Consider the following 26,049-nt stretch of genomic DNA (forward strand, 5'->3'; position numbering starts at 1 on the left):
TGTCCAACTGCTAATCTGTTCATACCTATAGACTCCATTCCTCTCTCTCTCCCAGCTGTATTCTCTACGTTATGGTGATTAAATGTTTTTATTCATTGTTGATCCACCACATGGTCTTCAGTGCAATTGAATGGAATAAAAGGGGACTTTAAAATTGAATGAGATGCTGAAATTATGTAAAACTGAACAGTGGTGTCAGTAAACGTTTAAAGGATGCAGAACAAACAGTTTTTCTGAGCCACATCTGCACAATTACATTTGGTAGATTTAAGTTTGCAGGACGTGGCATCCATAAATAGACCTTGCCCCTCTTGCAACCATCCCACACATAGTTACCTATATTTCATAGACTTCACTGATCATTGGCCTGAGGTGCTTTCTCTGAATGCCGTTGCAATATCCATGATGAGTGCCCTCATTTACCACTGCTGTTAAATGGTGTCAAGAACTGTTGGACTCCAACGGATAACCATGTTCCTTCTATGTGACTGTCCAATGGGTAGCAATGACTGAAGATCATGTCTTACTCCAGGAGTTAGTAGGCGGAAACTCGGATACTTTGATAGAAGTATAAGCACTCTCATATTTCCAGTCAATAGTTACTTTCCAACAAAGCGAAGTATTTGAGAGTAGGAATAATTGTGCCAATAAAGTAACGAACAGCACTAAAATCCAGACGCTCCTAGCAAATTCTAGGTAGACTTGCAACTCTAAGCAGAGTCGTAGCATTTGCCTATTAAGGCGCTACGCCACAAATTGCATTGTACAGTCTCTTCTATGTTATCCTTCTGGAAAGGGTTTGCGTGTCCTCTGCAGTCTATTTGAACTTTTTGTTCTAAGGGTTTTGATTGCAGTAAACAGTCAATAGGACGGAGATGCTACACATGATATATTAGTTTTAATATTTCTGCCAGGTGCATGAGAATTAGGCTTACATTTTTCATTCAGCCATGTAGCCAATAACACAAGTTATATTGAAACGAAATTCCACCCAGGTTCAGGGTAGCGTAGGCCATTTCACAATGTCTTAATGTACGCTGAATGAGACTGCCCAGGATCCTGTATTCAAGGATCTGGGGCAGTGGACATAGTTCACTGAGAACGTTCAAGGTCTGAACTGAGCTCTTATTGTTCTGGCCGTGCATAACCTAGCAGTCATATTTACACTGGAGGTCTCTTAGTGTCCTTGCCAGATAACTGGCATTTCTGTCTTGGGGCTTCTCCATTAAAGTCATAAGCATAGGAATAGTTCCGCCCACGTGCGGGAATCCCGGAGCACTTCTTCATAGTATATCTTCTTAAGTGCAGATGTTCCCCTTTCTTCTGGAAGGCCTGCAGAACACATAAGAAAGAACTTACTATACATCCTAGAAAACAGGCTACAGTGGAGAAAGGTCTTCAGGTTGTACTTAGAAAAGGGTTAAAGTACCCAATTAAATGTGCAATTTGAGGAAAATATTTTACAATTCAGCTCAAATCCCTCCCAAAAACCCCTTTCTGTAAATAAAATAAGAGATGGATAGTAGAACTGTGTAACCCCATAGGCTGCTATTGTGTGAGTTTAAAATAGTGACTGTGCCTTTAAGGACCCAAAGACCCCGGTATCCCATCATGCTCAGCAGGTGGCAGTTGCCTCAGTTCTCTTTTTCTTGTAACTGTTGACAGGATACTGGAGCATTGAGCTCTGCCTTTTAAACGTTTTTTCTTCAAAATTCACATGTGGATTTTTGTATTCTTTCATGGACGTCTCTCATCATCCTCTCACTGTTAAAGCCTTTTCTGACAATTTTGAGGCATTTTGTCATTTATTATGCCATCTCTGTTTGATAAGTGCCCTGCTTGTGGGCGGAAGAAGGCCAAGTCAGACTCTCACAGCATCTGTATACTCCGCCTTCCATCGACACATGTTCCAGAGCAGTGCCAACAGTGCAGGACATTTTCACATCGCACCGTGAGGGATCGAGAGAAGATTTGCCTTCATGGCAAGGCAAAACGAGGCATACAGCAAGTTCAGTCTCAAGATGGTACCTCAGAGCGAAGAGAGGGTCATACCTCTACCATGGCTCTTACATCTGCCTCTAAGGAAAGTGGAAGGCCTAAGAAGAGTGTCAGCCTGAAAATGACATCCATACCGGTCGATGTTGAGGGAGTCGTCATCGAGACCAGGTATTGTACCATCCTATTCGCTGTCCAAGCCTGGTTCGCCATTGAAAAAAAGATGCAGATTGACGTTGAGGCAAGGTAGAACCGTGTGCCGTCAAAGCGCTCTGTAAAATCAACATCGAGTTGGGGTAATCTATCGACGCCTAGGCGCAGTTTGACATTGAGACAGAGGAGATAATCAAAGTCAAAGTCAAAAACAGCTTTATTCGATTTTGATAAAAGAACAGTCATAAAAGCACAGTAAGATTATATAAAAAAAATTAAAAGATCATCTAAAAAGGAAGAGTCAGAATGATATTTACATGATTAAGTACAGTTAATTCATAGTATTCCTAGATTTAATTACAGACTTTAAGAACGATGAGACAAGGTGCATAGTTATTTCAGTGGAATCAAAATTCTTTTTCTTGGCAGAGTGTAAAATTTGCAGAAGAGTGTGCAATGTAAAATGGACTGTTTTGACGCATTGTCACAGGGACATAGAACCATGTCTTTAGACCAACAGTTTTGCTCCGAGAATGATCAGTCTGAAGAAGGTGCCCCCCCCCCCCCCCCTGAATCTTGTCGGTAACATACGTGCATAACAGCTTTGCACCGTAATCAAATAATGCTGTATGCCCTGCCCTTGGAGAATCAAATGATTCTCCATAACCAATGTTTTACTTTTCTCGGTCAGCCAGCGTTTACTCTCAAGAAAATGCAGGCATGTATGCTTAAGTTTCTTCCTAGAAACTGACACTAAGCATTCCGGGGAGTCAAAATATTCTGAGTGCCCAATGTCAGTCAAGAAACCCTTAACATAACTAATCCAGGGAATCCTGTTAATCCACTCTAGGTTTAAACAATACAGTATTACGTCCCTGTTCAGACCTGCCTCTACGGTTGACCATACTTTGTGCCACAGTAAAATGGGGTCAACTTTGATTAGGTCTGAGATGTAATGTATGCCAAGTTCTTGATGGCACACGAACGTTGAGGTGTTGCGGGGGACAGCTAATAAATAGCGAAGACATTTATTTTCTCCGAGCTGTATTATGTTAGGATCGGTTATTCCCCAAAGGCCTGCGCCATATGTCCCAATGGACACACATTTCGCTTTAAATATGTCCATGAGTACTGGAATCGGGCTGCCTCCCAGTTTATTGGCAAAGCGTCAAACTGCCCCAATTGATCTGCAAAATATCATATTCCAAGTCCCCTTTTTGTTAAAATTGATTCCCAAATAAGAGAATGTCTGTCGTGGCTAGTTTGGAGCCTGAGAGAAAGGTCTTGCATTTAGGGGTCTTCCTTGTAGTGCAGCACATGCTGACGGTCCTACTTATATTTATCTTAAAACTTCTATCACACATGTACTTGGAGAATTTATTCACAGCTCTTTGTAGGCCCATTTGTGTTCTGGCCATAATAACTGCATCGTCTGCATATAAAAGTATTGGTACCGGGGAGTTCTTAATCCTGGGATAGTCATATTAATCTTCCGTGAGGTGGGATGCTACGCTATTTATATAAAGATTAAATAAGAAGGGTGCTAGTATGCATCCCTGCCTAACCCCCTTTTGGATGTCAAATTTGGCGGTACATTCACCCTTTATTCCGTACCTCACCCTAGCCCCAGCTCCCTTGTATAATTCCTTTATGAAGACTAGCAGTTTGGGTTCGACTCATAGTTGAGTTAACATGGACCACAGTTTTTCATGGTTCAGACAGTCGAAGGCCGAACTTAGGTCTACAAAACATAAAAATAAGTTTTCCTTTTTGGCCATAGTATACTTAGAAATATTCAGTTCTAAGTTCAAGCCTTGTTCTATAGTTCCAAGTCCATCCCTGAATCTGTATTGAAATTGTGAGAGGGCATCTTGATCTTCCACCCATGATTGCAGTCTGCTAAGTATGACTCTCCCCGCGACCTTCATTAGTGAATCCAATAAGGATATAGGTCTATAACATTTTGGATCACCACGGTCGCCTTTTTTAAAAATCGGAATGACAATGGCCTCTTGCCAGGTGATAAAAAACCCATTATTATTGCAGCTGTTTAAGACGTTTGTTAGAAGTGGGGCCCATAGTTCTAAGTTAAATTTATAAACATCTATTGATACCCCGTCAGGTCCCGGGGCTTTCCCAGCGGCACTGTTATTAATGGCCTGTTGTACCTCTAATAGAGTGAATTGGACATTTAACGGGAAGGTTTTTTGAACCGTATCCTGAGCGCCAGGTGTTCGCTCACTGCTCTCGATCTCGTTTAAGATATTTTTCTTATACAGCTCACTGAAATGAGTTACCCATGTGTTCTCTGTAATTGCTACTTCAACAGTATTTGAAGCTTTATCTGTGAAGAAGGGTGCATTCACAGCCTTCCAGAATCCAGTATTGTCTTTTGTCAAGCAGGCTTTACTTCATGCCTGCCAGGCTTCTTGTTTCAGCTCTCCCTTGCGTTTTTTTACTGCCTGGTAATAGGCAGTTCTAGCAGATCTTATAGCTATTTGATTTCGTGGAGAGCTTTTTAGGGTTAACATTAGGTGCGCGTGCGTTTTACTGCACTCGGTGTTAAACCATCTTTTTTCTATACTCTTGTCAGATATTTGCGGCCTAGTAAGAAGTTTTGAATTTCTTCTGTGATTTTAAGAAAGGCCTCACAGATTTGAGTCTTCTTTATCCACAGAAAGACAAGTCGCGAACTCACTGTGCATATTATTAATAAGGTTTGTAAAAAAGGCTGCTGGTTCTATTTTGTTCCATTTCAAGGAATAGCCATTTTTCTTTGCCAGAGTTAATTTATAGCTATACAAATTCTCAATCAGGGTGTTTGTTTTGCCCCGTGCCTCTGCAAAGAGGAGGGATAGACTACATGGGTGATGGTCACTCATGGCTACTTCACTTAGACTATAATTAAGAATACGGCTGGAATGCCGCATTGATGTAAGGGCATAGTCTATAATGGATTGACAGCCCCTCCCAATAAAAGTTGGCTTAAAAGGGACCGGTGTGGAGCATAATTCATTTATGAACCCCAGGTCTAATTCAAAAATTATATTGTTAAAATAATTGCCCGAAATAGTATGGGAAAAATGTGCGCTGCCATCCTTTCTGTTAGAAACCAGGCCACAGATGTTCAAATGGCTTTGTGGACATAAGGAGGAATTAAAATCCCCCACCAATATGACGCATATATTGCCTATCTGATCCACTTCAACAATGCTGTGACCTAGCCTGACCTCGTCAGTGCCGGTCGCTCAAACCGCCGCGTGGCCCCTCCCGAGGTCACCTGGTCCCCCTGCCGCCACCGCCTGTTCGTTTGCCACCTTGTTTTCGCTGTGGCCCTGACTGTGTTTGTATTTCTGCTGTCCTTGTACTTCTGCTGTGCCCCCGTTTTTTGCCCGCTGTACCCCTGATCATTGTTGGGACTTCTGCTGTCCTTGTACTTGTGCTGTGCCCCCGTTTCTTGTCCACTGTGTTTAGCCCCCTGGCTAGTGTCTCTGTACTTGTGCTGTGGCCCTGATTGTCCGCTGTTTTTTAGCCCCCTGCCTTTGTTTGTATTCAGCCCTCTAGCGCTTCTGCCGCCGTTCCACGCTACTCCAGCCCGCTCCCTGCCGCTGCTCCCCCGCGGCCCCGCCCCCTCTCCATCTGGTCCCTCTCCCCTCTCCCATTCGCCAGCCCGCTCCCACCTCCCAGCTGCTCCTCCCTCCGCCCCCCCACTCTCCATTTATGTCAGAGTCCATACGCAGCATCCACGCGCAGAGGGCGTGCCAATTGTGCGCCGAAGGTAAGCCCGTCTGCGCCCAGCACCAGAACCCCTGGCCCCCGCAGACGCCAGCCCACCCGCCGGACTTACGACGCCGCCACCCTCAACGCACACAACACCGGCTGGATCCCCGGTTGCTACCGAGCCACCCCAAGACGCACCTACGGACCCTTCACCTTCCAATCCTGCAATTTCTCCTGCATCCGGACCTGTACCGCACCCGCCAAGCCGAGCACTAGCAGCAACCACCTGAAGTGCATCCTGCTCAACACCCGCTTTGTCCACAGACACGCCATGTAACTCTGGAACCTGCTCGACACCACATCTCCAGACGTCGCCTTCCTCACGGAAACATGGATGAACGCCTCCGCAGCGCCTCCGCAGCGCCCGACATCGCCATCGCCCTCCCGGACGGATACAAGATCACCCGGAGGGACCGCGTCAACCAGACAGGAGGAGGCATCGCCATCGTCCACAAAAACACCATCCGCATCACGACCAACTCCGACGACACCCTCACAGCCGCCGACTAACTACATCCTCCTAGGGACCTCAACTTCCACCTGGAGAACAACAACGACAGCAACACCACCACCCTGCTGGCCAACCTAGCCAACCTCTGACTCAAGCAACTGGTGAACACCCCCCCCCCCCCACTACGCCGGACACACGCTTGACCCAGTCTTCTCCTCCAGCAAGTACATCTCCTACAGCCACTCCACCAGACTCCACTGGACAGACCACAGCTGCGTCCACTTCAGCTTCAGAAGGACCACGACTCACCACCACCTGCAACAGGTTCCCCGCAGGAGCTGCAACAAGATCACCACCGACCAGCTCACCACATCACTGAGCCAGAACCCTCCCGCCAGCTCAACGGACCCCAACCAAGCAGCCAACAACCTCACACAGTGGATCACCATCTGCGCTGTCGACCTCGCACCTCTGAAAAACCATCCCAGCAGGCCCGGCAGCAAGAAAGCCTCCTGGTTCAACGACGATCTCAAGAACTAAAAGAAGAACTGCCGTACCCTTGTGAAAGCCTGGCGCAAAGACCCAACTACAGACAACATGACCGCCCTCAAGCACTCCTCCCGCATACACCACCAGCTGATCCACACCACCAAGAAGACCGCATTCAAGGAACGACTAGACAACAACGCACACAACAGCAAGGAACTCTTCAGCATCGTCAAAGAGCTCTCCAAACCCAGCGCCGGAAACAACGACATCACTCCCTCACAAGACCTCTGCGGCTTCCTCGCCTCGTTCTTCCACAGCAAGATCGCTGACATACACAACAGCTTCGGCGCACAGACCACGCACCCAACCACCGAACCAACGCCCCCCACCACCACCCTCCGCGCTTGGACCCCGGTCAGCACCGAAGACATCATCCACACGATGAACACCATCCACTCCGGATCACCAACCGACCCATGCCCCCACCACGTCTTCAACAAGGCCGACTCCGTCATCGCACCCCAACTCCGGGACATCATCAACTGCTCCTTCAACACCGCCACCTTCCCGGAGAGCTGGAAGCATGCCGAACTCAGCGCCCTCCTGAAGAAACCATCTGCAGACCCCACCGACCTCAAGAACTACCGCCCCATCTCGCTCCTACCTTTTCCTGCCAAAGTCATCGAGAAGACCGTCAACAGACAGCTTGCCGCCTTCCTCGAGATGAACGGATCCCTCGACCACTCGCAGTCTGGCTTCCAAGCCAACCACAGCACCGAGACCGCCCTCATCGCAGCCACTGACGACATCCGAGCCCTGCTCGTCAACGGGGAAACAGCGGCCATCATCCTCCTGGACCTCTCCGCTGCGTTTGATACTGTCTGCCACCGCACCCTAGTGCAGCGCCTCAGCAACATCGGAATCCAAGAGAAGGCACTAGAGTTGATCACCTCATTCCTCGCCGGAAGAACCCAGAGAGTCCGCCTCCCCCCGTTCAGATCCGAGGCCACCGAAGTCATCTGCGGCGTACCACAAGCATCATCACTTAGCCCCACCCTCTTCATCGTCTACATGAGCCCCCTCGCAGCCATCGCACGCCAACACAACCTCAACATCATCTCCTATGCCGACCACACCCAGCTGATCCTCTCCCTCACCAACGACCCAGCCACCGCCAGAACCAACCTACACGAAGGGATAAAAGACGTAGCCGAGTGGATGATGAACAGCCACCTGAAACTGAACTCAGACAAGACGGAGGTCCTCATCCTTGGATCATCACCCTCTGCCTGGGACGACTCCTGGTGGCCCCCTGCCCTGGGCAGCGCACCCAAACCAACGGACCACGCACGCAACCTGGGCTTCATCCTGGACTCCTCCCTCTCGATGACCAGACAAGTCAACGCTGTCTCATCATCATGTTTCAACATCCTATGCATGCTCCAAAAGATCTTCCGATGGATCCCCACCGAAACCAGGAAGAGGGTCACCCAGGCACTTGTCACCAGCCGACTGGACTATGGAAACTCCCTCTACACCAGAACCACAGCCAAACTACAGAAAAGACTCCAATGCATCCAGAACGCCTCCGCATGACTCATCCTGGACATCCCCCGACACAGCCACATCTCCGGACACCTGAGAGACCTGCACTGGCTCCCCGTCAGCAAGAGAATCAAGTTCCGACTCCCCACCCACGCACACAAGGCCCTCCACGACCTGGGCCCCAGGTACCTCAACAACCGCCTGACCTTCTACACTCCCACCCGCCAGCTACGATCGACCAGCCACGCCCTCGTCGCCGTTCCACGCATCCAAAGAGCCACCATGGGAGGAAGATCTTTCTCCTACCTGGCAGCCAAGACTAGGAACTCCCTCCCCATCCACCTCCGTCTGACCCAAGACCACCTCTCCTTCAGGAAGCAACTCAAGACCTGGCTGTTGAGCAGTAGCCGACCCCCCTCCCCCAAGCACCTTGAGACCCTGCGGGTGAGTAGCGCGCTATACAAATTTCTTGATTGATTGATTGAGGGTTTGAAATATATCCTCTAGGATCCTTGAAGTCTCTAGTTTAGGGATGTTTTTATAAAAGTTTACCAGGGCGATTTTTTTGTTTTCTACCATCAGTCAATGACAATATCTGATAATATTCAGACATTGGTTCGGATTTTACGGTTATGGCATCTAGGAGGTTTGATATAGAAGTGCACAGACCCCCCTTATTCCTGCCCATTGTAGTCTGGATTGCTGGTGTATGAAATGTACGGAAACCATTTATGTGAATTGGGTCCAGTACCCAGGTTTCCTGCAAACATATGATTGTATGTTTTAAGAAAAGGGTTAGGCAGTCTGTCATCAATCTTGAACGATAGCCCTGCTATGTTCCATGACATGAGATTTATGCTTTCTGTCATTTCTATGTTTTTATTAAGTGGTCTATCCATTGTCCGCATGGTAGTATCAGCAAGAATTCCTTCATTTCCTGTCTCTGCAATCTTTAGATCTACAAATGACATTTCCAACCCATCCCTGATGCTAATATTTTGAGTGCTGTTATCAGAGATATGACTCACGGGGGTCTTGTCATTATTCTCGGTTCCCATTATACCAAACTTATTAGAAGTACGTGTTTATGGGCAGTCAGTCCACCATTTCAAGTGTACTGTATCTGTTACTAGTTGGAAAGCCCATTACCTGGGCTCGGTCATCACAAACTTTTTGGTGTAAGGGGTATCTAATGCCTAGGTTCTCCGCCCGGTAGGTTCCCTGAACAGAATAGTTAGGTGCACCAGTTACTCGGCTATAAAAAATATGTTGGGTCATACGGCTGGATCCTGGTACCTGACGTATGGTGCCACTCATCACATATGTATCTGTTGGCTTGCCTGTCTCCAAAGTTTATAATGATGCAGTCTCCCTGAATATTTTTCCTGCTTCTCCCCACCCAGCTAACCCTCCGAACAAACAAAATCTTGCTACAGGTGTGTGAGGGTAAAGGCCTATTGGTATTGAGCCAGTATGTTGTCTTATTTTTTAATTTGATAAAGGACTCTGTATTACCCTGCCCCAATTCTGGAACTCCTGTCAAAACAACGACATAAGGCTTGGATTCTGGGGCTAAGTCTATAACTGGTAATAAGCAGTGTTCTACTTCGGCTATACCAGTACAAATTCCGTGCTTAGGTGTAACTTTCAAATGTCCCCCGCCCGTCATATGCCTAGAGTTTTTTTATCAAAGGTGTGTTTTCAACAGTCATTGTGCTCTGGGCACTTTCCATCCTCGTTTGTGGTGAGCTTGCTGTCAAAATACAACCTGGGGGATTGGGTATTGTCGGAGTGGTCTTTGATTTTCTTAAGTCTTTGGGAGCAACAGATCTCTCCTTTATCACCGATAATTTTTTTTTTTCTTTTTAATTTTTGTAAACCTTTATTGTGCAAGCAGAAGCGTACAAATACGGGCCTACAACCAATCAGGCCGGCCACGACACATTATGGACGCAGTAAGTCAGTATTGAAATTCTCCAGCAGTTTCTCAGCAGTACATGAACAATCAGACAGCATTAAAAGGCCCCGTATAACCGCCAGGAGCAGGATAAGAGGAGGTTAATTTTATATTATAGTAGGAAGTATAGCAGGACCAGTTGCAACTGTTAACATCTGAATTCCTATGGCGGGCAGTTGGTGAAGCATCAGTACAAAGGAGCAGTGAGAATCGGAAATAATAGCAACAATTGGCAAAGTCAAAACACAGTCTCCCCGTTTCTAATCAGTTCCCACCGCAGCCCACCGTCCACCCGTCACCACCTGAATATGTGCTGGTACAAATCAAAGAAGTCAGAGCAGCAACGCAGAGATAAACATCCACTATACTAACCCAAAGAAAGGGAAAAGGAGAGAAAGGGTAGAAAAAAGGAAGGAATATTAAAAACAATAAAGAATGAACGCAGCACCGCAGAACGCGCCCCACGGCGAGCAAAGCAAACAATACTGGAGACCCACGGTGGGGGTCGAGGCGAGTAAGACTTGTAAGTGTGCTATCATTATCATTGAAGCGAAGAAGTCCTATCCTACACTGTCAACTAACACCCCATGGAGTACGTGCGCGGACACAGCGTCCCGATAAAGGGATACAAAAGAGCCATAGAACTAAGAAAAAAGAACAATATACAGACCCCATCCCACCCACACCACCCTGCACCCCTGCAGAAGGCTACGGCCTACCCCCCCGGCAGCGTGCCTGTCGCCCTAAGTAGAACCCGAAATACAGAAGAATCAGAAAGTAAGAAAAGAACACTACAGACAAAAAGAGGAAGGAAAGGGGGATGAAAAAAAAACCCCAGTGGGAGAGGAGAGAAGCATTCGAACATCCAGCTCCCTTCCCCCGCCTGAATACATTTAAAACCCACATCAAAACGAGATCGCCACAAACTCAAACATCAGGAACATGAAGCGGAATCGGTCATACTGTTACAGCTGCGAGCAGTCCTCGTCTCCATACATTAATTAGCAGTCCACCGAGGCAAGTCTGTCTCACCCCTGTCCACTCCTGATCATTACTTTAGCACACAATAAAGAGAAATACAGCAAGCAGTTAGGCATGAAGTGTACATAGGATCGGAACAAGATAGGCCAAGGGTGCAAAACAGGGGATCCCAATCTCGAGCAGCAATGCAAGCAATGGCGGCAGCGGACCAAACAGATGAAGAGCAACGTCAGGAGCAGCAAACAGCGTGGGTGCAGTCCCGCCGACCAAAGGGGGGGGAAGTGTCCCCCACGGAACAACCGTGGGACCCCACCAAAGCAGTTCGAGTCAAACAGCAGCCGGGTACCCCAGCTGGACTGACCTGGACGGACCCCAGCATGGGGCCCTCACCCACGTCCGCCACAAGCAAAACCTCCTGGAGACTCGAGGCAGCAGGTATATGATCGCCCAGATGAGCGGCAGCAATATTCCTCGCAGCAGCCGGGAGAGGCAAGTCAGCACACTCCCTCAGTCGGGCCGCATGTATGGGGTGCGGCCCAACAGGCCCGGCGGCAGGACCGCTATCTTTCACAGCTACGTCAAGGGCCATGGTCGCACGCCAGGAACACAGGGCAGCGAAGACATCGCCAATCGTGGGCTCATTCCCACAATCTTCAGCCATCGTGCAGTTCGATAGACCAGAGTCGCCTCCCCCAACAGGTCCAAGACCCAGGGCGCCGGCCGCCATTTTGTCAGTGCCACAAGGGCGCTCCGTTCCTCAACCCCGGACCGGGCCGTCGAACAAGGCCCCGCGGAGTCTCGCCGGGTCCCGCTAATGGCAATCTTGGTGCAGAAAGATGGGCCTCCAAGAAGCAAGGGGCAGCCGGCGCCACCCCACCATGGGCGCCGCCCGCCGATTCCGAGCGAAGGGCTTCAAGATGGCCGGACAGGACAACAAAGGGGGGACAAGCCTCCCATACGGTCTACCCCTGTCCGAGGCAGGCCGCGCCCCGCAGCTGAGGCCCCGGGCCACCAGACCGGGCCCGGTCAGTCACCACCGGTTAAATCGCTCAATGGCTTCTTCAGCCAACCCCTCCCCTCCACCGGGGGTCGGCGTCGATACCCCGCTTCGGCCGACCGTCGCAGGCGAGTCCCCGGCCTGCACGCCACGGAGGCTCCAGAGCAAACAAGGGCATAGCTCAAGATCCGCGGCACCCAGGAGCTCCCGGGACAATCGGTGAGTGCAAGCAGCCTTTCACCTTCCCATAGTTTGTCGAATGTGTCTCCTCGGGGCAGGATGAAGTACAGGATTTGTGGTTCAGGCGGGAAGGTTGACGGAGCCGAGCTACAGTGCGGCCATCACGGTCGCAGGTTGGCTCCTCCCCCACCGATAAATTTATTGAGTTCGGTTTTTTATTTATCTCAAGGTTACTTTAAGACCGCTGCTCAAGTTTTTTTAAACGCTCCTCCATATGCTTTAATCTGTCGTTGATTGGTCTAATAGACAATGTCAAGATCTCACTCAGTTTTGCCCAAAAACTTTCCTCTATTGACAAAGAAAAACATGCTGTCGTATTTGCAGGAATTAAATCAGATCCAGCTATGTGTGTCTCGGCAATGGGTTTGGCGACCAGTGTAGGATTGTTTCTGTCAACTGATAAATTCTTGGCTTGCCTACCCTTTTTCATTGCCCCTGCCTTCTTCTGTTTTGGTATTGCTCCAAGCCTTGTATTCTCTGAGGGGGTAGAGCCCCCTTTGTCTGCCAGTAATTGTGCTCTGGTTGACACTCCTTCAGAAAGGTTTGTAACTGAACTTTGGACGTTTAATGTCTGAGTGCTTATGGCTTCGTTTGTACTGATGCTAGTCAGATCGTCCGCTATGTCACTAATTAATTCCATGGCAACTAAATCGTTGGTTGTATTAATAGCTATGTGTCTTTCTGGGCTATTAGACGAAGCGATTTTGCCCATTGAAGACCGTTTGTTGAATAATGGATCCGTTGAAAGCCGGCGTTCAGTAAGCTCAATTTCACGGGCTAAAACTGATGCTGCTCTAATGATGACATTATCTAACGGTCCGGACACAGAACCTCCACGTGTATTTGCTCTTACAAAACGTTCAGCCATGACATAAAATGAAAGCACTCTAAATGGATATAACCGAAGTAAGTTTTTAATCTATACACTTACTCGGTTTGTCGCTCCGTCCAGATGTTAAGGGGGTGGCCCAGCCCAGCCTCTCAGGCCTCGAACGGGCTCAAACAGGCCCGCCCTTGGCCTGGGCTTAGCCCGGCGCGCGATCCCGCAAAGCACGGAAGTGGCGGTGGCAGCTTCCGCCGCGAAGCAGGGCAGCCTGGGAGATGTTGTCTCCCTCCTCTCAGCAGCCTCTAGGTCTCAGGCAGCGGCGGCGGGAGGGAGACCAGGAGTGGCTGTGAGTATCAGTAATGCAGGTCAGTTGAGTAAGCATCCCACAATGTCCTCAAAAGTGTGCAGACGGCGCCCGCTCCACCGGGGCTGTCGTTCGTTTAAAGTGCCTCCGGGCGCGGAAGTGTCGGTGGCGGCTTCAGCCGCGAAGCAGGGCAGCCTGGGAGATGTAGTCTCCCTCCTCTCGGCGGCCGGCAGGTCTCAGGCTGCGGCGGCGGGAGGGAGACCGGGAGTGGCTGTGAGTATCAGTAATGCAGGTCAGTTTAGTAAGCGTCCCCCAATGTCCTCAAAAGTGTGCAGACAGCGACAGGAGATAATCATAAAGGAGAAGGTCGATGTGGAGTCGTCAATGGTGGTCATTGTCGAAGACACAGGGAAAGAAGAAAAAAGGATGCAATTTTATTTGTCACCTGATTCTGAGTACTCGAGTGCCTACTCCCCCCCCCCCCTCTTCCCTGATAGTACTCCCGTCCCTCCACCACCACCTCCTCCACTTACAACACCTCTGCTTCATCCTTCTCCTGCGCTTATTTCTGCAGCGCCAATGCCTCTGCCTGTAGCACCACCAATGCCTAGATCGTGCTCCCGAACGCACCATCGGTCATGCCATCACAGGTGCCATTCAAGGCATTCATTCTCTTCCAGGTGCTGTCGCTATCACAGCCATCTACCACAATTCATGAATAGTACAACCTCCAGACATTGATCAAGGCGCCCAGCATTCTTTTCTGCATCAACATTACAATATTCGCCGACTGTTGGATTCTCCACCTCCTAGCATCTCTCCGGTCGATGACATCACCACTTTCCAAGAGGTTCTGGTGAAAGGTGCCCACACCTTCCACATCCGTTCTATTTGAGACTCTACACCAGTGGTCAGCTTCAAGACCTCTGCTTTCATAGGTGCCAGGTCTTTTGGAGCCAGCAGTGGAAGTCTTTCTGATCCCAGTCTCAACCAAAACAGCTCCTTCAAGGCTACAGAAAAATTATGAGCCTCCTGAGCAAGATCCTCTTTTCCTCCGATCGGATCCACCCCCTGACTCTGTGGTAATTCTTGCGGTCAAGTAGCAACATGCTACCAGCCCTGCTTCTTCAGTTCTGCCTGATAAGTAGACCAAAAAATTGGACTCTGTGGGTCGTAAAGGTTTGCAACATCACTGCAACTACCATGAAAGCGACCAGTACTACTGCCCTCTTGGGCAGATATGATCAAGCGCTCTGGGACTGTATCTAACATTTTGCAGATGATCTTTCCAGGGACAGAAGGACAGACCTCCTAGAGATCATTAAGATAGGCCTCATGGTGTCCAGTCAAGTCATCAGCGCCGCAGAAGACTCGTCCTTTTTTTCAGCGGCACATGAATATTGTTATGGGATTGCCTTAAGGCGGCATTCTTGGCTCCGCCTCACACCTCTTAAATCAGAATCACAAAAGATTTTAAATCTTTCTTTTTTGGGGTCTGCCCTCTTCCACAGCCTGAAGAGAATGAGATGGCTAGCATTAAGTCTGGAATGGAGATTCTTAAAGCTATCGGCCTAGAAAGACCTTAGCAGTGCCCGTTTTACCCTCAGAGGGTTCACGCCCCTCATTGGTAACAGAGTTGCCAGCAGCCACAACAGCAGCGGTCATAACAGCAGCAACAGTGATGGCAATCTAGAAGGTATTTTTCCCAATAGCCTCCCCAAGGGGCTAAACCACCAACCTTGAATATTCCCTTCCCCCCTCTTCTATTACCCACTCCGATAGGAGGAAGCATCTCACACTTTCTGGCAATGTGGCCAAAAATTCACAAGAGGCGCCTGGGTTGTGAATATTGTATAAAATGGCTATTGTCTCAGATCCACTAGTCATCCCACGACCATACCACCAAATCCATCCAGCCGTCATTTGCACATGCTTCGGGAAGAAGTCTGCATCTTGAGGTCATCCCTCACAATCAACGGGGTACAAGCATCTACTCCAGATATTTTTGGGTGAAGAAAAAAGACAAGAACGAATTCAGACCCTTCGTGACTTAAATAGCCAACAAATGGATTTGGCAAGAAGTTTTGGATGCTGGCTTTGAATCCGATCTACCCCAACTACACCAGGGTGATTGTCTCTGTTCCACAGGCATCCTATACACTTATTTTAATGTACCCATCCGAAAGAAACACTGCAAGCGCTTGAGGTATGTAGTAGGGCAGGACCACTATCAATACCAGGTTCTTCCATTTGGCCTTAGGTCGGCACCCAGAACTTTCTCGAAGTGCATGGCAGTAGTTGCTGGTCATCTCGGGAGACACTGAATCCCTATCTAGACGATTGGTTAATCAAGGCATCAACTTCACAAGAAAACCAGCGGCATTACAACTGGACATGCAATGCTCTACAAGGTTGGGTCTTCACATCAACCACAACAAGTCAGTCTCCACTCCAGTTCAGACTCTGGAATACTTGGGGGCCACCATCGACACAGTGCAGGCAAGAGTGTTTCCAATTTTGGAAAAGGTGATGGACAGAGTTTCTGAATGATGCAGAATACTCCTACCCAGTCAAGAGATCAGGGCTTGATCCATCACCGTTTTTTAGCTCACTGCACCATCCCAGCTTCAGAACCTGGCTATATGCAAATTAGTCCGTTCCTGTCCCAGTGCATGATGGGAACAGGGCAAACCAAGAGTGTTTCCTTCAGACGAGAGACTTTCATCGATCCGTCGGAAATGTCAATCCCTAATGAAAGCCTGTTATCCCACAGTGAGATCAGTGTCATCCATCCTCTGCTCCATAGCATCTTTTATCTTCCTTACTCCGAATGCAGGCCTCCTTACTCCGAATGCAGGCCTCCATATGCATTGAGGTTCCGTGACAATTGTAAGTGGTGTTTTCGACTCGCCCGAATACGGTCGAGTCTGGTATCTATGAACCGCAAATGAGGAGTTTAGTGGGTGTACGCGTTTGCGCTGTGCTAGCCTAAACCGTTCGTTTGTTTCATGGGTTTCTTCATCTGAACCCACGGGTTCCATTTTAGATACGGCATCCATTTTGTTTCTTGCCCTCAAGTAGCCAGCGAACGGACGCTGTCCGCTTCGTGACCCTGGGATTCCCAAACTCTTGCGGAAGACACGTGTTCCTTTGAGGGTGTCTTTATGATGAGGGGGATGACACTGTAAGGCAGATGGCCCCGCTCGAGGCTCATCTTGCCGTGCCGGTCTATTGTCTCAGTTGTGCATTCATTGTTGTGCTTCCGGCCCAGCTCTCTCTCGTATTTGCTGGGCCGAATGACTGATGTGTACTGAGTTACCGCCAGATAAGATTGGATCCATTAGATGAATCTGCTGATGATAATAATGAGACGCTGTTGAATACAAAGGGTGTCTGTTAATGCTGTAGACAGAGAAGATCTAGATAGAGAAGAAGATAACAGCATTTTTGGTTGCCATTTATGAACTATATATATATATATCAATGTGTGTATACATTCTGACGATGTACACTGTGGACTTCAAATGAAGATTTTTGATGAAATGAAATAATTGAAAAATGAGTTTGCCTTTTTGTGTTACATTGATTATTCGATCACTGATCTGATGATACTGTAAATAAGAAATGTTTTGGTAATACATCCTCAAGGATCTTTGTTATATGATTAGTTATACCCATTTCCTTGGGGAATATTGAGTTGCCCTGTATTGTGTTAGCTTATAGAGAAGGTACAAGCACCAAGGTTTTGGACTGGGTGTTATTCCTGTTACATCCTGATGCTGGAGAAGAACAAAGGCCTCTGTCTTATCCTCAAATTCGCCCTCTGAACCTCAAGCACAAGGACAATACAAAATGCTCACCCTGGCCCAAGTGCGGTCTTCCCTGGGTCCAGGAGACTGGGTGGTGCCCATTTCCTCTACTGCCATCCCACAGACGTTAAGTTTGGCTTCTTGTATGCCACAAGCATTTTCAGTTCTCAGTGCTTCTCTGTGGCCTTCCCGGTGCACCTCATGTGTTCACGAGAGTGACGGTGGTGGTCACTGCCCACCTTCAGAGGTTGGGAATACCAGTCTTCCCATAGCTAGATGACTGTTGTTGTTGAAGGCAATCCTGCCTCAGACAGTTTTGGACCACCTCCAGACAATGGCGAACCTGTTAATATCACTGGTGTTTTCCATCAACGTTCCAAAGTTACAAATGACTCCCTCACAGAGGCTCCCTTTCATTGTAGCCATCCGGGACATGGTGCTCTTCCAAGCCTGGACCTCAACGAGTCCAGGACATTTGAGCTATGATCGCAATTTGTCAAACTTTGACATGGATCTCAGTTAGAGCGGCTCTGAGACTTCTTGGCCTCCTGCATCCTGCTTGTGGATTACACCAGTTGAGAAATGCGGGCTCTGCAGTAGGACCTGAAACCTCAGTGTGCCCAGTATCAGGGGATTCTTTCAGATTCTTTCCAGGTGATGTTGGGGAAAACAGGAGATCTACAGTATTGGCTGCTGAACTGCAATTGGATCAATGGCGGACTCCTCTTGATACCACACGCAGAGCTAATGGTAATGACTGATGCATTGTTTCTGGGGAGGACTTCAATGAAGGTTGAGATCAGAAGACTATGGTCATCAGTTTGCAGGAACTGCTGACGATTCACCTGGCATTGAAGCATTCCTCCTGTCCATGAAGAGGGAGCAGGTATATTTTCTCATGGACAACACCATTGTCATGTGGTAGTGTAACACACAGGGTGGGTGGGATTGTGGGTCTTGTGCCAAGAGGCTTTGCGCCTTTTAGAAATGACTGAATCGTTAGGGCATCTCTTGGTTGTACAGCACCTGGCAAGATCTTTAAATGGCAGGGCAGACCAAATCAGCTGGTCACATCTGGAGTGATTTTGAGTTGGAATGGTGGCGCCACTCACCATTGCAGAACTATTTATATTTTACCCATCTAGTCTGGTGCCTATGGAGGTTCAAGCGGTGATAAGTCAGGAGATAGAGTATCTGTCAAGAACCTTCTTACTGAAGGTAAGTAACTTTATCATCTTTTCCTATACTGTTCTCTGTAACACAGTGTACTGTCTGATTCATACAGACTCAAATTTCTCTCTTTAGTCACACTGCTTCTATTCTCGCCACAGAACTGGTCAACTTTCTCCTTGCTGCGCTTCCAAACATCTGGCAATTTTTCTCCCACAAACCAGCTTACCTCTCTCTGTCTGTTGTCTTCACTGTGCATTGTTTGTTCTCCATCCACAGACCAGCCTAAAACCACCTTGCTGATGAGTCTTTCTCTGCATATTAAACGACTCCCCAGAGAACTGAATCTTTCGCTTTACTACTATCTCCAAGGTCACTCTTCCCTACAAACCCAGCTATATTTTTGCTGCTCCTCTTTTCTTTGTTAGAGGTCAGTGTTATCAGTCCTGGGGCCACATTTTTAGTGCCTGCCATGAAACTAGACTAACACACAACCCTTTTTTTTTATGTCTCTTAAAGGTACGCTGGACGCTGGGATTGTGGATGTGTGTATCGGATCTCCGTGAAGTTGCTAGCCTCAGACAGGGAACGGGTGATAGACGAATATAACTTGAAACCTAACCCTATACCCCAGTGGAACAACCAGAACTACCACCAGGTAGTGTTGCTTTTGGGCAGGAGAAGGTTCACCAGGGGTTGAGGCGGGCAATGTTCTTTTGAATGTCACCAAGCTGGAAAGCTGATCTTTTAAGGGTTGTGGTAGTTGATGACAGGTTGGTAATGATGGTGTTTGTGTACCATCTAGTACATCGGATGGGTGGAATGAGGGGCAATCCAAGTATTGTGATATATCACTATATAGTCATTTGTAGTTTAAGGAAGTTGCAAGTGACCAACCTGAACATTTGAAGAGCCAACTACATTAACTGTTCCCAGTGCCTACATACGTAACCCTAGATTGCAGCTTAACAACATCCTGGGTTGTCTTTAGCTTCTGAGCTGTCAACATTTGAACAGGCTTAGGAAACATCAAATCTTACTACAGAAAAATGTGCATTAATATTCCAATTAGCAGTTAAACTTCCTTCTACCTCAATGGAAACCTGATCTAGAACTTAAACCTCAGTAACCACTTCTTGAATAAGATGGCACTTTTCAGTACCCTGACTTGCCATAACTGCATAACTGTTTTCCTCCAATTGTTATTTGATGGATGGAGGAGAATTGAACATTTGTTTTGCCGCACTTTGCATGTTTTTTCATTCTGAGTATCGAGTAGTCTGTTAGCATGTTTCTGAGTTGCGATAATTACATCTGAACACTTTTGATGGAAAAGTAGCATAAAAGGAAAGCCTCGTCTATAAGTTACCGTTTACCTTTTGCAGCAGGGTGTGATTTCTTGAATTGCTTTCCTTTATTGCAGCAAACTAATGACACTTTGTAAAAATGCTTAGTTCTGGATGAATTCATTGATGGAATTCTGTCTGTTTCTGAGCGTCCCCAGATCTTGTTTTGTTATGGCAGAAAAGCCCCCTTGTGGCAATGCCTGGGTCAAGTCATCTCTTTGTCTGACAGCTTCGGAACTTTGCACTTGATCCAGTAAGATAGTGGGCTCCACCTGAAGCTCCAACAAACGGTCCTTGGAATCTGTTGATAGGATTGCTGCTGGTATTCGTGGAATTCTAATATTGTGGGGAAAACTCGGTTTCCCCACTTCGTGCAGCCCACTCTACAGCTGGAATAGTTATTGAAGAATTGATTCCAAATCCTCTTTGTAGAGTGTTCATAGTGGCCTTCCTCTGTCAACCCCCACATTCCTTCTTTACATTCGACTTCCCTTTTTCTACATAATCATTTGAGAAACGTAAATCCTTTATGCCAGCCTTTGTGCTTTCACTTACTTAGAACATATTGCGTTACTACAGGGTATTTTGGATAAATGAGTTTTTATGTGGACTTAGATGAGTCAAAGACCCAGCGCTCATCGAAGACAGCCAACGCAAACATTTTTTACATTTTTTTTAAATTTATTTTATTTTTTAAGTCTGGGAATATATAAACCTACATTAAATCCATAACACATAGTGAAACAAATATATCTGTGTATCTACGTCCTCTATGAAAACGGATACATTTAATTTACATTAAATTGGCATCTAAGTTTCAGCTTAAAAGGCAACAATTTATAGGTTATATGTCTGTGTTGCCTCCGGTCTGCTATTATATAATTCAGTGGTCTTTGTATTTTGCCAGGGTTTGTTTTGGAGTGACCCTAAGTGCAGTCTCCAATAGTTGCTCCTGATTAAAAAAAAATAAATCTGTTTTATAGTTATTTGTCTATGAATTGTGAACTCAAAGTAGTTCCAATCGATTTATATCGAGAAGATTCTTGCGCTCACTCAGTTTTTCTTATCCCTCAACCCTACTACCTCAGGATTTTACATTACTTCCAATAAAGTGCAATCGTATAGCAGTTTCAGTTCAGGCCAGTAAGAATTCCCCCAGGTTTTCATATTTTTTCCTGTACCTATTTCCATTGCATATGCCGTCTCTTTTTTTCCCCGCCCACATCATTTTGTTTCTACAATCACTGAAACTAGGATTATTTCCGGCTTCTAGTGTAATGTTATAAAATATTTCCCACAACTATACATAGAAGATATATTTTTCTCTGAGAGAGAGAGATCGACCAGTGTGGTTGAATATCTCTGAAGTACAATGATCGGATTCATTAATATTTTTGTGCTGAGTTTCTCCATCATGTTTTTAAAAATCTCAATGCAGAACTGGGTTATCTTTGGGCACAGCCAGTGCAGAACATTTATAGTACTGCAGATTTATCTCTTGATAACGGTTGTGCAAAAATTGAGGTGTTCTATAAACAAGCGGTTTGTCAAAAAACTGCATCCTCACGAATTTACTCATCCTATTATTGTAAAATGTAATTCATTTCTTTCTATGCACTCACTGATAACTTAACCGGGGTTCTGTTTTACATTTTCCAGCTATTTTCCCCACAAGTATCAGGTTTCATGTTTTGTAACCAATCTTATGTCTTTTGGTTCTTCCACTAAGCTATATGCGATCTCCTCCTTATCATAAATATCCTCGACATCCATATTTGGTAGATATGGTCTTATTTTGGTATACGACCACCAAAGCCCTTTTTTCACTTTAACCATTTCTTGTATACTTAACCAGGGTGGCCACGCACCCACCATTTAACACAAAATTGCATTTTTTGAGGCAACCAGCTTATCCCAGATTGGTGCTCCAGCGATCTAGGACTAATACATTTCTACAGACAAGGCCCAGTTTCATTACCCGCCAAGTCCCTTCACGCTGGGTTAGTGAATTTCCATACATTTACCAAACTTACCAGTCACCAATTTGTATCTTCATTCTAGCATACGAATTATGGCGATGCAATCTTTTTATAGCTTTATGCAACAAAAACATGACCAGATAGGTTATTACGGATTACTTGTGTATGAGCTTAGACAAACAATTCATGTGATTTATTTCACATCACTTGTGACTTATTTCATGCACATGTAGATTAAGACATTCATTAATGTCCTAAGATGGGTAGCACATCATTCAGTATGCCATGCTTATGAAAACATAACACAAATCAACAATACAAAGAAAACACACATTTCATGAACATAAAAAGAAACATGCATGCCAATACAATTATAAGTGTCCTACAAACAGCCAGTCCATGTTTAACACACAAATAACAGGTGGAGCATTAACAGTCCAGGAGGTCCTGCAAGTGTGTAGGGCAATGGGCTACACAGTTGTCATGAGGGTTGTCTGCCTACTGGGAAAGACATTTCTTTTGACCAATTTCCATATAGCACCCTCAAAGATCATCCACCTTTGCCCAGATGTCAACGCATTTTAAACCCTGAATGGTTCTAGGGTTCTCATCAGGACTCTGACTGGGGATCAGTGACTACAAAACAAAAAAATGACAAAGCGTGGTGCCAATAAAATTGGGGACCCCTGTTTCTAGGTTACAAGAGTGTGGACTGTTCCAATTAGAAAGTACCTGTGTTTGTGGGTGCCCATACACTTGTATGTCGTGGCGCCAACGATGAAACTATTCCTTATTTACAGAAGCTGTAGGGACAAGAGCAGATTGTGGAAACTCAACAATGGAGATGTGTGGTACACGCAGGGTTGAATGAAACAAATATGAAATAAGAGGATCGTACCTTGTACGTGTCTCTGGGGTTATTTAAAATGTCCATAATGTTGTCATACAAATAAAGCGCTGCACTTGTAAATAAGGCTTCAAAGTATTTCTTTTTAAGAGGTTCCCTGTAGTAGACAAAACCCACCTTCAGTAATGCCAATGGAGGCCCTGAAGTGAGAGTACTAATGTTGTACATGGCATCTGGCCTGTACAGTTCGAACACGCAATTTGAAAAGAGAAATAAAGGGATGGGAGCTCCGCGCTAATCTGTAAAGCGTGGATGTTTATTAGCCCACAGGGTCCATATTGTATTGCGCTGGGCACTCACACATCAATAAAGCTGTTGCGCTTCCAAAAAGGTGGCTGACGGCGCTAGCACCACGGTAATTACTTGCCTTCTGTTTTCTGGTGAAAGAGGTTCCTTCCGAGTGCCGGCGTGCTCCCAAACTTCTACAACTTGAGTGGAGAGGGGCCTGCAAGTCGTACATAGAACGACAAAACATGGAATGGAATTACAGCCCCAATGCATGCTGGCCTCTGTAGTTTACACTTGTAAGTGGGTAATTTCAGAGAGTTCATTAAGCCCACGGATAGCAGTATCAAATTTCATTATCAAAAGGCCACTTTTGTGCTAGCTGGAATGCCGGGTCACCACCCCTGGGGGAAGTTTTGATGGCTGCCAATACTGTCCACTTGAAGTAGTGTTGTGTGTGGTTCATTGCGACGAAATGTCCACCAATGGAGCGGCGGCTGCCTTGTTTTTCAGCCTGGAGCAATGTTGCACTATGCATCTGAAAGAGACACGTTAGTGATAGATTCCTTACCTTAGAATATCCCCAGGCGTCAGACTGGATCCGGATACTTTTGCGTAGCAGTACCCTTGCGCGTCGGTAGGCGTCTGCGGCTCCGCATCTATCGTCGGCGCCGTGATGACGTCGTCGGAGTACTTAGACGCCGCCTCCGCGTGCTTACGTCAGTTCTTCTTTTTTCCGCGCCAGCCAGCGCAGATCTGGAAAAAGCAGTAACCCAGTCAATTTTTGACTAACTATTTGGTGATCTTTTTGATCCTTTTCGAAGTCTTACGACTCAACGGTGCCGTAGGGATGCCCGGCTTCAAGCATTGTGAAGATTGCGACCGCACCATGTCGGTCACGGATCCTCACCACCAGTGCCTGACGTGTTTGGGCGTCGACTATGACGACGAGACCTGCCCCGACTGTCGGGCCCTTTCGAGGAAGGCCAGGCGGGAGCGGTCCCGCAGGCGGCTCGAACTCCAGCAGTCGGCCCCACGCCGCGTGAGGTCCCGGTCCCACGGGAGGTCGAGGGACAGGTCGCGGGGACGGAGCCGTCACAGCTCCGGGAGTCGGCGCCACTTCTCCGGGTCCAAGTCGTCAGGTAAGAAACGCAAGAAGTCGAAGAGGCATCATCGCTCTTCTGACTCCCCCCGACGCTCGTGCGATGCGGCCGGGGGTTCGGGTGACACCGCCCACGCGGCTCCTCGGGAGTCGCGGGCGCCACGTCCGGCCCCATACCCTCCGGTCCCTGGGCTGAATGCGACGCCGGAGGAGATTGAGCGTTTCCTCATGGCCATGAGGTCCCTTTCTCCTCCGACCGGCTCCGCGGCGCCTCCGGGCCCAGCGAACCCGCCTGGGGGCCCTAGTGGGTCGGGGGCTTCGACCCCGACGCCGTTGGGTGCTCCGGCCCGACGCCGCCGGCGCCGCAGGGCCCGGCGCCGCAGGGTCTCACGATCCCGACACCACCGGTGCCCTCGGGCCTGGCGCAGCAGGGCCTTCCTCTGGATCGTCACCGGTGGACCTTACGACCCCCCCTGGCGTCGGTCCGTGTGGTGTCTCCTCCGGCGCCGTCCTCGGGCGGCGCCGTCCCCGATACCTCCCTTGCTTCGGTTCCGACACCGTTTGGAGATTTTTACTTCTATGAACCGACCTCATTGAATTAGGACCCTGAATCTCAGGAGATGGGTGATGAGGAGGATTGGGAGGGGTCTGAGGACCCTCTGACCAAGGAGTGTCAGTCTAATATGGACTGGGCAGCAGACCTTGGGGAGGCCAGTGGCCTGGACACCTCTCCAGACCCTGGATTTGTCTCTCCTCCTACCGTGGCTTCGGAGGAGGGAGCTACCTATGGTGTGGTGTTGACGAGGGCGGCCAAGGCCTTGGGCCTTGATCTCCCCGTCGCGGCCGTGAGGACTAACCTCCTCACAGAGGTCCTTAAACCGCAGTCATGCTCGGTTGAGCCTCTGCTGCCTTTTAATGAGGCCTTGACCGACGTTCTTTTGGGCACTTGGTCCAGGCCCGCGACGGGTTCGCCCGTGGATAGGAACGTGGCCAGACGCCACCGCCCGGCTCCGGGCGACCCATGTTTCCTGTCCTCCCACCCCACCCCCGAGAGTCTGGTCATCCAGGCCTCTAATTCCCAGACCGCATTCCCGACGGCCCTGCCGGGCAGGGAATCCAAGAGGTATGAGAATTATGGTAAGAAGATATTCTCCTCCCTTAGTTTGGGACTGCGGTCTTCCAACACCGCATGCCTCTTGGGCCGCTACACACACTCTGTGGGAGACGGTGGCGGAAGTGCTGCCAGAGTGCCCGTTGGAGGTACGGGCCAAACTCGGCCAAGCCCTTGTGGAGGGCCGAGATGCAGCCAAGTATTCAATCAGGTGTGGGCTGGATACTACCGACTCGCTAGGCAGAGCGATGGCTACGACGGTGGCGATGAGACGCCACGCCTGGCTGAGATCCGCCAATTTTTCGGCTGATGTCCAGAACACTCAGATGGACATGCCGTTCGATGGCCGTTGCCTCTTTGGCGACAAGGCAGACCACGTGCTTGATCGCTTTAAGGGCTACGGCCAAGTCCTTGGGCCTCTCGGCCCGCGCCAGCAAACGGGTGCCTTTCGCTCCTTTCGTGGCCAAGGAAGGGTCGCCCCCACACGTGCCGCCAGCCACTCGCCGCAGACTATCGTCCAGCGCGGCGGCGGCCGTGGAAACCGCCGCGGAGGCGGTCGGGGAACCAGGCGAAGTCAGTTCACACCTGCCACCGCGGCATCCACCTCTAAACCCTCCTAGTCCGTGCTTTTCGGCCCATGTGACGCCAGTGGGAGGCAGGGTTCGCCATCACCACTCTCACT

The 26,049-nt window shown here is 48.2% G+C and overlaps 1 protein-coding gene across 1 annotated transcript in view; it reads left to right on the forward strand.

Moving 5' to 3' along the window:
- LOC147692680 (F-box only protein 27-like) overlaps nucleotides 1-26,049 on the forward strand; it is a 294,364-nt gene that overhangs the window by 260,659 nt on the left and 7,656 nt on the right. The window contains exon 8 of the mRNA XM_086938860.1: nucleotides 19,217-19,355. Coding sequence (XP_086794986.1) covers nucleotides 19,217-19,355 — 139 coding nt within the window. The remainder of the gene's footprint in view (nucleotides 1-19,216; nucleotides 19,356-26,049) is intronic.

The sequence above is a fragment of the Lissotriton vulgaris genome, chromosome 9 (genome assembly GCF_964263255.1).
Source record: "Lissotriton vulgaris chromosome 9, aLisVul1.2, whole genome shotgun sequence".
In the NCBI taxonomy this organism is placed as follows: Eukaryota; Metazoa; Chordata; class Amphibia; order Caudata; family Salamandridae; genus Lissotriton; species Lissotriton vulgaris.